Source organism: Chanodichthys erythropterus, chromosome 13 (assembly GCF_024489055.1).
Source record: "Chanodichthys erythropterus isolate Z2021 chromosome 13, ASM2448905v1, whole genome shotgun sequence".
NCBI lineage: Eukaryota > Metazoa > Chordata > Actinopteri > Cypriniformes > Xenocyprididae > Chanodichthys > Chanodichthys erythropterus.
Genome location: NC_090233.1, coordinates 12505290 through 12518938, shown reverse-complemented (window position 1 = coordinate 12518938; position 13649 = coordinate 12505290). Strand labels below are relative to the sequence as shown.

The 13649-nt window shown below is 36.7% G+C and overlaps 1 protein-coding gene across 1 annotated transcript in view; it reads left to right on the top strand.

Annotated features, from left to right (window-relative positions):
• inpp5jb (inositol polyphosphate-5-phosphatase Jb) overlaps positions 1 to 8359 on the top strand; it is a 30401-nt gene extending 22042 nt beyond the window's left edge. Inside the window, exons 10-13 of the mRNA XM_067406027.1 lie at positions 93 to 230; positions 340 to 423; positions 541 to 645; positions 4505 to 8359. Of these exons, the coding sequence (XP_067262128.1) occupies positions 93 to 230; positions 340 to 423; positions 541 to 645; positions 4505 to 4822 (645 nt within the window). The 3' untranslated portion in view covers positions 4823 to 8359. The remainder of the gene's footprint in view (positions 1 to 92; positions 231 to 339; positions 424 to 540; positions 646 to 4504) is intronic.
• Positions 8360 to 13649: the final 5290 nt, after the last annotated feature.

Here is a 13649-nt window from a genome sequence, read left to right as displayed (position 1 = left end):
AGGTGGTCGTTTCACACTGTCATGAATGTCTTCATGAGAGCAACTTTCATAGCTGGTTTGTGCATTGTGTTTAACATGTGATGTCCTTGCAGTTCCCATATAAGGTGGATATGCCTTTAGTTACACTCCTTGTAGAGGATGAATGGAGAGAGATATCAGACGCAGTGGCCAAATTCAAGGTGGTGCCCAACTTTCCTCGAAGCTCTTGGGACTGGATTGGGCTTTACAAGGTTATTTCAATCATTTCTTCAGTTCTGAGAATCTAAAGATGTAGGAGTGAGATCATTAAAAGAATTGATACAAATATCTTTATTGTCACTTGTAAAATTGATTTCACAGGTTGGGTTTAAGCACCATAAAGATTATGTGGGTTACACTTGGGCCAAGCAGGAAGAGTCTGATTTCCTGAGACAGGAGCATGAAGTAAGGACAAATCACACATCCATTTAGTTGCATGAGAAAGACTTTCACATGTGTTCATGAAGCTACACATTGAAGCTTGTGGATTTTAATTAGGAGGTTTTGATTTGCAATCTCCAGGTGATTTTTACCGAGGAAGAATTGCCAAAGGAATCTGGGGACTTCTTACTGGCTTACTATAGCAACAATATGAGCTCCATTGTGGGCGTCACTGAGCCATTCCAGGTAGATCATCTTTTTTGCTTTTAATTCCAGCATGTATTTGCTATACACCATAAAACTGTTCTCGCATACTTGAATCAGTAGCTGCGTTTACATGGATCCTAATAATCCGATTGTAATCGGATTAGTAGTACAGTCGAAATAAAAAAGTCACATATAACCACGTCAATCGTAATGAATTGGCCAAATAAGATTAAGATTTCATTCAGATTGTAAGGGGTGGTTTAAACCTTTTCTAATCCGATCAAAAGGGCACGTAAACACTTGAAATTAGGATTAAATTGAAGTAGAAACCAAAGCGGGAAAGTACTGCGCATGTGCAATGACGTAAAAATGGCGTAATGACGTATGACGCGTGAAACAAGCTGTTGTTGTTGAATAACGTGTCGTGTCTAAAATTCTCCTTCCACGCATTGTCTGTGAAGTGGAGCACTACATCATCCCACCAGTCCTTTTTTCAGAATCTCATCCACAGGCGCCTTGTTTTGGGCATGGGAATGGACGCTTTTACAGCTTGAATATAAGCAGCACGGCTGTAAAAATAAATCTGCATTGTTTATCCTTTTGGTCTTTAATTTATAAAATTAGCAAAAATGTAACCTTTCATTGAAGGGAAAGAATTGAAAGTGGGGGGAAATAACATTAAGAAATAAATATTTTTTCTCCAAAACACGGCCACAATTATTTGGCACCCTTTTATTCAATAGTTTTTGCAACCTCCTTTTGCCAAAAGAACAGCCCTGAGTGTTCACCTACAATGCCTGATGAGTTTGGAGAACACCTGACCAGAGATCAGAGACCATTCCTTCATGCAGAATCTCTCCAGATCCTTCAGATTCCAGCTCCATGTTGGTGCTTCTTCTCTTCAGTTCACTCCACTCATTTTTTTTAGGGTTCAGGTCAGAGGACTGGGATGGCCATGGCAGAAGCTTCATTTTGTGCTCAGTGACCCATTTTTGTGTTGGTTTTGATGTTTGTTTTGGATCATTGTCCTGATGGAAGATCCAACCACGGCCCATTATAAGATTTCTAGCAGAAGCGTCAGGTTTAGATTTTTTTATCTGTTGGTATTTGATAGAATCCATGATACGATATATCTGAACAAGATGTCCAGGACCTCCAGCACAAAAATAGGCCCACAACATTAAAGATCCAGCAGTATATTTAACCGTGGGCATGGGGCACTTTTTATCCATGTGTGCACCAAACCCATCTGGTGGGTTTGCTGCCAAAAAGCTCTTCTTTTAGTTTCATCTGACCACAGAAGCCGATCATTTTTTTTAGGCTTTCTGAGATTCAAGACTCAACTAATCTCTGCAATTCTCCAATTGTGATCCTTGGAGAGTCTTTGTCCACTCAAACATTCCTTCTCACTGCGCATTACTATGATTTAGACACACGTCCTCTTCCAGGCAGATTTGTAACATCTTTAGTTGATTGAAACTTCTTAATTATTTCCCTGATGGTGGAAATGGGGATTTTCAATGCTTTATTCTTAGATTTTTCTCATTGTGATGAACGATTAAGAGAATTTGACCTTTGTGTTTCCTCATGTTTATACTCTTGTGGAACAGGAAGTCATGGCTGGACAATTTCATGTTCATGATCACCCCAATGTAAATATGAATGGGAATATACTAAAATTCTAGGGGTGCCAATATTTGTTCCAACGTGTTTTGGAGAAAAACATTTATTTTATAATGTGATTTTTCCCCCCACTAAAAATTCTTTTCCTTCAATGAAAGGTTAGATTTTTGCTAATTTTATGAATTAAAGATCAAAATGAGAAACAATGCAGATTTATTTTTAGAGTCATCTTTAATCATATTTACCAAGGATGCCAATAATTCTGAGCACCACTGTAAGTCTGCTCTTTAAAACAAAGAAAAAAAGCAATGTAGGAGAATGGTTAGTATGTGCAAGCAGTGGGAAACTATATTCATGCAGTGTGTGCATGCCAAAAAATCTATTCCAATTTGAAGCTTGTGACCTATAAGTGCGCACATCAACCCGATCACTTTATTTAGAGTTCATGTAAACACTACTTTCAGATTTCATTCTAAAAGAGGACCTTTTATTGTTTGAACACCGATGTGACTGCAGTGTGTGAGAACAACCAGCCTATAATGGTAAAAACCCACTCAAATTATTCCCATAAATCAAAATCAGTCTCTTCAACCACGCTGATTCACATTACCCCCTACAATTACGTCATTGTAGGGAGAAGCCCTGTAGACACAGTCCTGAGTGAGAAGCAGTGATGGAAATAACGGCGTTATAAATAAACGGCGTTACTAACGCCATTACTTTTTTCAGTAACGAATAATCAAACGAATTACTTTTTCTCCCGTTACCGTTACTGGCACAAAAATATGCCGTGTTACTATAATTGAGCTCACTGAAGCGGTTTTCATCCGAGTAAGCTCTCTCTCAGTCATAGGACCTGCAAAGTTTTTTCTCTGGTGTGTGCTGCGGTTAGCCATACACAAATATAATTTTAAAGTGATAATAATTAACGATGCTCTGTGTGTGTGTGTGTGTCTGTGAGCATGCGAGCTAGGCCTATATGTGAAATAAGTTTTTCTAGTCGACTTGTAGTTATTAATTTAAGCCGTTAGTTGACTAATCACATTTATATTAATTTAATTTCTTAAATACTGGAGCAAATAAACCATAACAATGAGCGTTTATGTAATATAGGCTATATAGAACTTAAGCGCACACATAAAGCTTGCCATAAAAACACAGCAAAAGTAATAATTATGAATGTGACCAAAACAGCAAGGAGACATTTTAATTGTTTATTAATAAAGTAATGTTTTCTGAATCAGTGTCGGCTGCAAAGATGAAGTTGACATTGCTGACTCTCGTTATCTGCTCATTGTGGGCGCGCCTTGAGAGAGAATGCACATTTCTTTCGGTTTAGTCTACATAATCAGAGTAGCCTATTTCTTTTCGTTTTTAGATATTTCAAGCTTTCTATATATTTATTAATTTAGCCTATAAGACGCGCTCCAGTTCACGCGCCAGTGATCGCGTCCGCGCCTGCCAAGATTATATTGTCTGCTATATTTGCTTCTTATTTATTAAATCCAGGCAATTGGTTGATGAAACTGATTAAAATTAAGATACAATTTTTACAAAACAAAATTCACTTTAAAGAAAGGCTTTCTACAAAACAAAACTTAATGAAGTGTTTAAAATCATATCTGACCCACTCCATGTCACCCGATATATTGCGCATCTTATGATGCATCTTACTCATGCTGTTCACTTTTCATAATCAAGTAAATTCATTTAAAACCTAACATAGGACTATTTAAACATAAATATTAAACTACATTTTCTTTAATGGCTACCAACACTTATTGTAGAGTACAGAGAAATTTCATCAGCAAGAGCGGATCATGTCACGAGTCGGATCAAGAATAACTTATTCTTAGACTTAAATTTAATATTGGGGGCATTCAAGTTATTTGACTTTTTTTTTTTTTTTTTTTTTAAGTAACGCAATAGTTACTTTCCCTGGTAATTAGTTACTTTTAAAATGATGTAACTCAGTTACTAACTCCATTACTATTTATGAGAAGTAATTAGAAACTATAACTAATTACTTTTTTAAAGTAACGTGCCCAACACTGGTGAGAAGCACAGAGTCCGCCATTTCTGTATCCTCGCTGTAGCAGCTGGAGTTGTGCAATGTCTGTGCCAAAAAGGCATTACAAATGTTGTGTTTTGGGATGTACCAATGCACATAAGAGTCTCCATAGACTCCCGCCATCTGAGTCACTGAGGACATCATGTGTTTAAATTTCATTTTCGTCATATGTTGTGAGTTAATATGTTTCTCCTCTTTTAATAGATTCAACTGCCAGCCTCCACCGCCGCTGGTCTGAGTCCGTCTGACAGCTCCGACTTCACGTCTGATGATGAGGTAAAGAAGGGCGACTCCTGTGACTCCAGCCCTGAGACTGAAGAGCAGCAGAGCAGCAGCTGGAGCTCCAGACACACCGAAGGGCAGACGGCAAACCCGTACCAACCGCACTCCAAAGACAACACCGTGGCACATTCCAGCTCTAGCAGGCAGGGCGGTGGTACCGTCAAGTCCTCTGATGACCCTGTCGCTACCGATGACAGCTCTAACTCAGGAAAAGATGCAACCAAGCCAGAGGAACCTTAGATAAGCACACCGCCTTCTCTGGAGGATTATATCAGCTCAAGGCTGGGGTTGCAGGTTTCTGTTGGGTCTGTGATGTCGTTGTAGATTTACTGTCCTATGATGTTGTATAATATGTTGCAGGGCAGCAGTAAGCGATTAGCATGTGGCTCCCTCCAGCAAATACAAGAGGGCAGACTACTGTTCTGTGTAGTCATACTATTACATATTCTTCTTTCTGTCTCTCCGACTGCACAAGACAAAACCTTAAACACTAATAAATAATCCTACACTCTTAAAAATAAAGGTTTCAAAATGGCAGTAATGCCATAGAAGAACCATTTTGGTGAAAACTTTCAGTGAACAGTTCTTAAAAGAATCATATGTTAATTTATTGTTTAAATCTAAAGAACCTTATTCCAAATTAAAGAACCTTTATATAACTGAAAGATTCCATGGAACCATCAATGCCAATAAAGAACCTTTATTTTTAATAGTGTAGATATACTTGCACAATATTAAAGCTTTTAATTAACACATATGGAAGTTTTTTCCAAAATTAACCAGGGTTAAATGCACAATGGAAAACAATTCTGGTTCTTAGTTTTGGATTTATTGGAGCAGATCCTCGGTATGATTTCCAGTGCTCTGTTCCAAACTCTAGTGAGCTGCCTATCTAGGCATCATAAACACCCTCCAGACTCCCAGATGCTTTCTTGAAATACCTTGGCTGCATTTAAATCCACATTTAGACATACACTCACAAACTTCCTTAAGGACTTCCCCTTGGGGAATCCCTGCCGCCATTTTGAAGTGAGTTCAACTTCATCAAGTGGGAGAGGGAGGTTTATTTGGACAGATCCTCACGACTCGATTTTGACCGACGGAGCGAGTCTACTCATATGCACACTTCAGGCAGATCCGTAGACCACAATGCAACACGATTGTGACGTCACAAATAGCAACTCGCATGGCGGGCTCCATGGCAGATTCCAAGGGCTTAGGGTGTTCCATTTAAACCCATTGCAAGGGTTCCGCCAGTAGTGGGCACTGCAAGCGATGATGTACATCTGAATGAATGAGACAGAGGGAGGTTGGTGAGGGAAGGGCATAAAAAAGTGGACTTAAATGCAGCCCTTGTTTTGGCAAAGGATAGGGTATTCCCAGAATGCACTGTAAGAAATATGCCTTCTGATAAAATAAAATATTTTATTACATTCTGAAAACGATGAAGATAAATTGCTCGATCTCAGTGACTATTTAAGACAACCTTTGTGTGTGCTACTCAATTTGGTACATCAGAGTATCTTCAGACTCTGTTTACACCTGGTATTAAGAAGCGTTTTAGTCGATCAGAATCACAAGTGGATGATGTTAAATACAGGTATAAGCGGGGTCTAAAATGTTTTGACCACATCCAGAGGTAATTGAAAACGCATTCAACCAGATTGCTTTCGTAGTGTAGACGCTCATGTGGTCGAAAGTGTTCGAACATCCACTAAAGACCGCCTACTGACCTAATGCGTAAACATTATGGGAAGCGTGCTAACCAGATTTAAACTTTGAAAAGTTTGGATTGAAGACGAAAAATGTACCAAGCACAATGTTCTCTCACCATTCCTGATTTCTAACACAGTCTTGTGGCTGTCGGAGCAGAAACGAAAGCTGATGCTCTCTCTATGTTTTTCCGTTATCTCCATGCGCATTCATATATTAATTATGCAAGCTTATTTTGTCCGTTAGATCTGAAAAAACACCATAAATTTACCCATCTATAGACTCTCCCCTCAAAGAAATCAGGACAGAAGTGGTTGAAAGTAGACAAAAGAGAGATTAAAGGGTATGTGTCTCCCTCGTCTACATGTGAGCAAAATGCATCTTAATACCAGGTGCCTTGGAATCACTTTAACACATTAGTCAAGTTTCTCATAGCAAATTGCATTAACGGAGTTACTAATAAGGCTACATTTCAGTTAGAATGCTGCCTAGTAAGGTAGCTGCCTATCATAGTAGAGAGCGATGCAGCTCACTAGGGTTTGGAGCAGAAATCGTGACTTTGACTTCCTGCCGGAGGACATTGGGAATGACCTGTTAGAGGTGAAATGCTGTTGTCATCACCTTATTGTGACAGGGAAAGGTAAATTGTGTTTAAGAACAATACACATGCTCTGCAGTTGCATATATTTACCATAATCTCCTCAGGTCCTTGAAAGGCAGATGCATAAAAAAGCACTCGGTAAAGTACAGTTTGTATATTATTCATGTCGATTACCGGTTTAACCAACTGTTAGCATTTTACGATATTATAGGACAATGATGAAATCTTTTGCTCTCAGAGTTGTGACTGCTGTGCCGTCATGTTCCTGTGGTTAATGTTCTCGAAAATAATTTAAAGCGATGTCCAGCTCTTTGACCTGCCAGTTTAAAGTCAACATGAAATGCCGTTCACGAGCCATATTTGCATCATTTATTTCAACAGGATGAAAGAAAGAAACGCAGGGCCAGACTTGATTTTATCAGTCAGGAAGTGATTGGATTGTGAAAAGTGGCTGTTACGAACCAGAGAGAAGTCACGTGACTGGAGCTTTTCGACATCAACCAAAAAAGAAAGATGAATTTATTTAAGATTAAATTATTGCACGTTGATAGAAGAATACAAAGACAGATATTTTTGTAAAGTAACGCTTATCGCTATAAGGGCTGGTTCACACAGAATGCGTTTTTGCATTTAAAATGGGGGAGGGAATGAGGTGAAAAACGTAAGGTCTAAAGAAACAAACTTTTAAAACTTTTAACTTCAGCGCTGTGTTTTTAGAATGCTGTGTCATGCGTGAGATGCTGCAAAAGAGGTGAGCGCAATTCTCAAAAGCATCCGTTTAGTGCATGTTTACACAGAGAAACAATGGGAAAGAATTCTGTGTGAATTGCCCCTTATAGTTGGCATGAAATGGAAGTTGGCATACTAATTCCGGGAGAAACCTCTTTTCGAACATGAAAAAATGCTTGATTTTGTCCATGGGGAATTGATTGGATGGTTGTGGTTTGCTATTGGTGGATCTTGTGTGAGTGACAGGTTGCCCCGCCCTCGCGCCAGTAAACACATCATCAGAGAAGAGATGTTGCTGCGAGAGGGAGGGGATGTTATTTTGATTAAAGATTATGTAGGGCACATGAATAAAAAAAATTGTTCTTTACAAATTAGCGCGTTACTGTATGCGATGAATTTTTTCACTTTAATCACATCAAAAAATATTTAATGCAGTTAACACAGAATCCATTTTTTCCATCATAATTTGGCTAGCGTTACATTATATGATCGCGCCCTTATTCACACAAATGCTTTTAGACCATTCAACCGCCACAAGATGAATGAGAACGCCAGTATCGAGTTCTCTTTCGCTCTTGAACAAACAATAACACACAGAATTATGCCAACGTGCCCATTTTGTCAAGTATCTATGGAAGAGGATTAGGGCCAAGCAATAATAAAAAAATAAAACCATCTCGAGATTAAAGTTGTTAAATTTTGAGAAAAAAGTCGAGATAAAATGTTGAGAATAAACTCATTAAATTAAGAGAATAAAGTCATTCAATTATGAGAATAAAGTTATTAAATTACGAGAAAAAAGTCGTTAAATTATGAGAACAAATTCATAATTTAATGAATTTGTTCTCGTAATTTAACGTCTTTTCTTCTCATAATTTAATGAGTTTATTCTCAACATTTTATCTCGACTTTTCTCAAAATTTAACAACATTTTTCTCATAATTTAACGAATTTGTTCTCGTAATTTGACTTTATTCTCAACATTTTATCTCGACTTTTTTTCTTAATTTAAAGAGTTTTTTCTCGTAATTTAATGACTTTTTTTCTCAACGTTTTATTTCGACTTTTTTCTCGAAATTTAACGAGTTTTTTTCTCGTAATTTAACAACTTTAACCTCAAGATTATTAAGGTTTTATTTTTTTATTATTGCTTGGCCCTAATCCTCTTCCGTAAGTATCCTCATAAGAACAGTCTTAAATTAGTTAAATAAATGAATGTTATTTAGTTAACATAATTAGTTAAATAAATAAATGAACTTAAAGAGTTGTGAGAAAATGAGATGCACGTCAGATGATCCACGTCATGTTCGGCAGTGGCAGCTCTTAAAGTGACAGCAGCCTAATAATCCTGCTGCTGTGATGTCTGTCATTAACGTTAATCAATGAACAAAGATAACAGACAATTAAAGCTTTAATAAGGATTAATCTATATTTAATTTATCACTTATGTGTTAAAGTGTTTGATAACTTTGACAGTTTCTGTATATTTCCTACCTGTTAGACAGAAGGTAAATATGACATTTATTATAATGGGTTTATGTGAAGATTGGTTTAAGTTCACTTAAATTAAAAGTTATATTTTTAAGAAACATGTTAGAATTTATAGCTTTTAGATATTATACTGTAATGTTGATTAATTACAACATTACAATGTTGTAATGTTTTTTTTAATCGATTGACAGCTCTAAAAAGAAAAATTGTCTATAATATATAGTACTGCAATATTCGAATAATTTTGATTTCATGCTGACTTTAAGGTGCTTTCATGCTAACTTTGATTGAATTGCTAGAGGTTAGATTATAGTAGAAGTTGAATTTCAGCTCAGCTTTGTTGCAGTGACAGCGTTTTCATTGAATGGCTGAGCTGTCAAATCCCTGTCAGTGTGAACACCTGTACAGAGCAGAAACGTGCATTAAGAAAGCATCAGTTTTGATTTCATGTTGACTTTAAACGATGAATGCATGGATTCTATCTGATCTTTAGTCTGATTTATGTCAAGTATTGTATCCTGACTGTACTTGTGGTAGGAATCCTAGCATATTTGTTGTCTAGGGCTTTCTAGGATTTATCCTACATGGTAAAATCTCCTTCCCTATTTCCCTTTTCACTCCTCATCTTGTCTTTTCGTCTCCATTGCGACCTCCTCCAGGTTTTGACGTCGTCTACAGGGCTCTACTACGTGCTCCGATATCGTAATCTATTAGTAGCTCGTGAAATTTTGTACCATGACTACTTAGCCTTAGGACACGTGGCGTGCCGTCTCACTGTTTACATGGTTAGCTGAGTGAGAGTATAAGCGTGTCAGTTTATGTGTTTCTGCATGGATATTCACAGTGTCGTGCCGTCCACCACCTTTTAATATCGCGGAGGTGTTGAGCAGTGGAATAGAAAATGTGGGCGATGGAAGACATGAAAATGGTCGTTCTTTTACATTATACACGTTTTTAAATAAACCTTTGTAGTTTGGAATATCTTTGGAAAACGAAACAATCAGGCATTCTGGAACAAGACACTTTTTACTAGAAATACTATAAGTTAATAGTCTCCAACAGGAAGATGAAATACCTGGCGTTTTGTCAAAACTGTAAACAGCTTCATTCTTGAGATTTGTAAAGTGTTTTAGTCTCTATTTTCTGTAGGACCCACACAACACACGTGTCGCTGCCCGCGTCTGATGATCCTGTGTGTGTTGTAACATGGTAATAAGTTCATGAAGTCATGTGAAGCACAGAGCATGTTTCATGTCATGTTTATTGGTGGTGCTTGCTAAGGCAATGATGACTATTATTAATCACTCATATGTTTTGAACAAGTCCTTGAACTTAATTGTTAGACTTTTGTGCAGAACTCATTTGTACATGAATGATTCCTCCAATCATTGTTGAGAAGAGATGTGCTATTACTGATTTAAATTAACAGACTTATTGAATTCGAGGGTAATAGACCTTAATCAGGGTAGCGGCATATTTAATTTTTGACAGGAATGAAAATGAGGCTGTGAAGGATAGAAATACAGTGTGTTTGGTGGATTGTACTGTTGTTTAACTCTTTTTCCGACAACATTTTTAAAAAAAAAGTTGCCATTCACCGCCAGCATTTTTCATCATTTTCACAAAAATGTAATGTCTCCCAGAATATTTTGTTGTATGAATATCTGAACAGAACAGAACCCCAATGTTTTATTCTAGCCTCATGCATTCTTTTTATCAACACTTGAATGTGAGTGTTTCTTAAAAAAAGAGAATCGCTTTTTCTGAGGACTACAACGCTTTTGTCACTTGTTTCTAGTTCTTTTTTCGTCTGTTTTGATCGGATCCGGAGATTCTGTATTCTTTCAGAAGTTGTGTAATAGCACCCCCTACCGTATAACAGTGAAAACACGGAAAGCCCGAAAGAGTTAAAGGGTTAGTTCACCCAAAAATGAAAATTATGTCATTAATGACTCGCCCTCAAGTCGTTCCAAACCCGTAAGACCTCCGTTCATCTTCAGAACACAGTTTAAGATATTTTAGATTTAGTCCGAGAGCTTTCTGTCCCTCCATTGAAAATGTATGTACGGTATACTGTCCATGTCCAGAAAGGCAATAAAAACATCATCAAAGTAGTCCATGTGACATCAGTGGGTCAGTTAGAATTTTTTGAAGCATTGAAAATACATTTTGGTCCAAAAATAATAAAAACTACGACTTTATTCAGCATTGTATTCTCTTCCGGAATCCTTTCCATTGAATTGATTCCACTGAACTGATTCCATTGAATTGATTCCACTGAATTGATTCCATTGAACTGATTCCATTGAATCCTTGAACAACTGTCGGTGTTGGTAATGCACTTTTACTTCGCTGTTGTTGTTTTTGGCGATTAGGACAGAAAGCTCTCGGACTAAATCTAAAATATCTTAAACTGTGTTCTGAAGATGAACGGAGGTCTTACGGGTTTGGAACGACATGAGGGTGAGTCATTAATGACATAATTTTTTAATTAAAAAATTTGGGTGAACTAACACTTTAACTACATACTGATTGTTCAGCTGATGAAATGTCTTTCCGGGGAAATTATTATTATTTTTTTTATCAGACTAAAACTATGTGAAGGACCCTTATACAGTGCATGTCATTGTAGTCTATTCCTCACAGCCTTGTTTTCATCCGTTAAATTCAAAATGGCATCTAACCTGACTAAAGGCCCGTTCACACCAAAAACGATATAAAGATAACGATAAAGATATAGTTATAAAAATCGTTCTAAATATAAAAGAATAACATTGTCCACACCACAGCTATGACGGTAGCGATATAGAGAAACTATATCATTGGGATCACTTTCAGAACTATTTTTTTACATCCATTTGTTGAATGATAAAACACTGACAGCCAATCAGAATCCATTCTAATTTAAGGGCTCGCATATTTAAAATGGCTGACCACATTGCGGAGAAGGTCCAGAAAAAGCCACCACTGTTTGACAATTCAAACCTCCTCTAAAGAAAATGTATATATCAATCAGTCATAATAAACGGTGAGAAGTATTATTAACGATGAGATTATGAGATTATTATGCCAGGCTAGCAAACATTGTCAAATAAAATTACCTCAGGTATCAAGTGCTAGTTTCGACAACATTGTCTTGCTTTCTTTGAAGTTGCAGTGAAAAAAGACTAGGTGATGTTTTTATTCCACTATATTGACTTTGTCAGCTAAATTCACTGTTAGATTAGATCGATTACACTAGCTATTCACTTGAAACATAGCATGCTGAGGACATCTGCTGGTTAAAGGCGTGTAAATGCAACAACAGCAAAAACATGTTGTACACACATTGAAACCGCAGCGCGTGAGCTTAGAACAAACAGAGCGTTATCGTTCGTTGGTGTGGACGGACCATAAGGTCTATATCATAGAGCAACAATGGCCTGGCATCCACAACACTTTATCATCATTTGCAACAGGATCAGGTTTGTTAATACTAATATTTTTATACTCCATTAGCTCTACAAAATTTGAAAGCTAGATGCAGTATTGGAAAAATAATTTCCTTTCAAAGCCAAATAAATGTTTTGCAAGTGCCAGTGTTTGATACTTTTTAATTTCTAGTTCGTTCTGAGAAATTCAGTTTTTTGAGCTTGCAAGATGTCATATAATCATGTTATTGGATGAAATGAGCTCAGTGATTATGTGGGTATAGATACAGTATGTAGAATAGATGACAATCAGTGCCAAAACAGAGAAGAAACTTTATTTAAGATTCTATTTATTTTCTTATTCATGATATTATGTCCATTCCATATTCTGCTGGTCAGCTTGTTTCAATCATTATAAAGAAGGTGATTTATGAATATAATGAAAATATGAATTTATAATTTTGTTTTCCTTTAAAATTTTACAGTTCTGCATCTTTATTGTTCATTAAAGCAAATGTCACTCATTGCCGTTTGCTTTATATTCACATTGATTATAAATAAACACTTGTATTGAGCAGAATGTATCGACTCGGTAGGCCTGTGAACCATTGTTCTTGGTTGTCGTTGTATAATGGTGTCTTGCCTTAGACCACTGTTAAACATTGGTGTCAAAATGAAAATAAATCCTTTTGAAAGTGGAATATTTTATCACTATTTCATGAAGAAAATCTGTAACCTACACTACCATTCAACAATTTGGCATCAGATTTTTTTGAAAGAAATAAATACTTTTATGCATTAATAAGCATTTTCAGAAGAAGAAAATGTTAAAGGCACACTATGTAAGATTTTTTGATTAAAATATCCAAAAACACCTCACCTGAGAAGACAAAAGAATTGCATAGTAATGAGCTGAAATGACTTGCATATTAATGAGGCATTTCAGTCGGATAGGCTGTGAAAAAACCCTCTGTGATGTCTCAAGCTCATCATGATATATGAAACATACAGAAAAATATTATTACAATATAAAGTAATAGTTTTATATTATGGAAGTTTTACCAGAAAACTAATTAGAGAGAAATACCGAGATCACAAAACGAACATGACAAAAGCTTAAAGT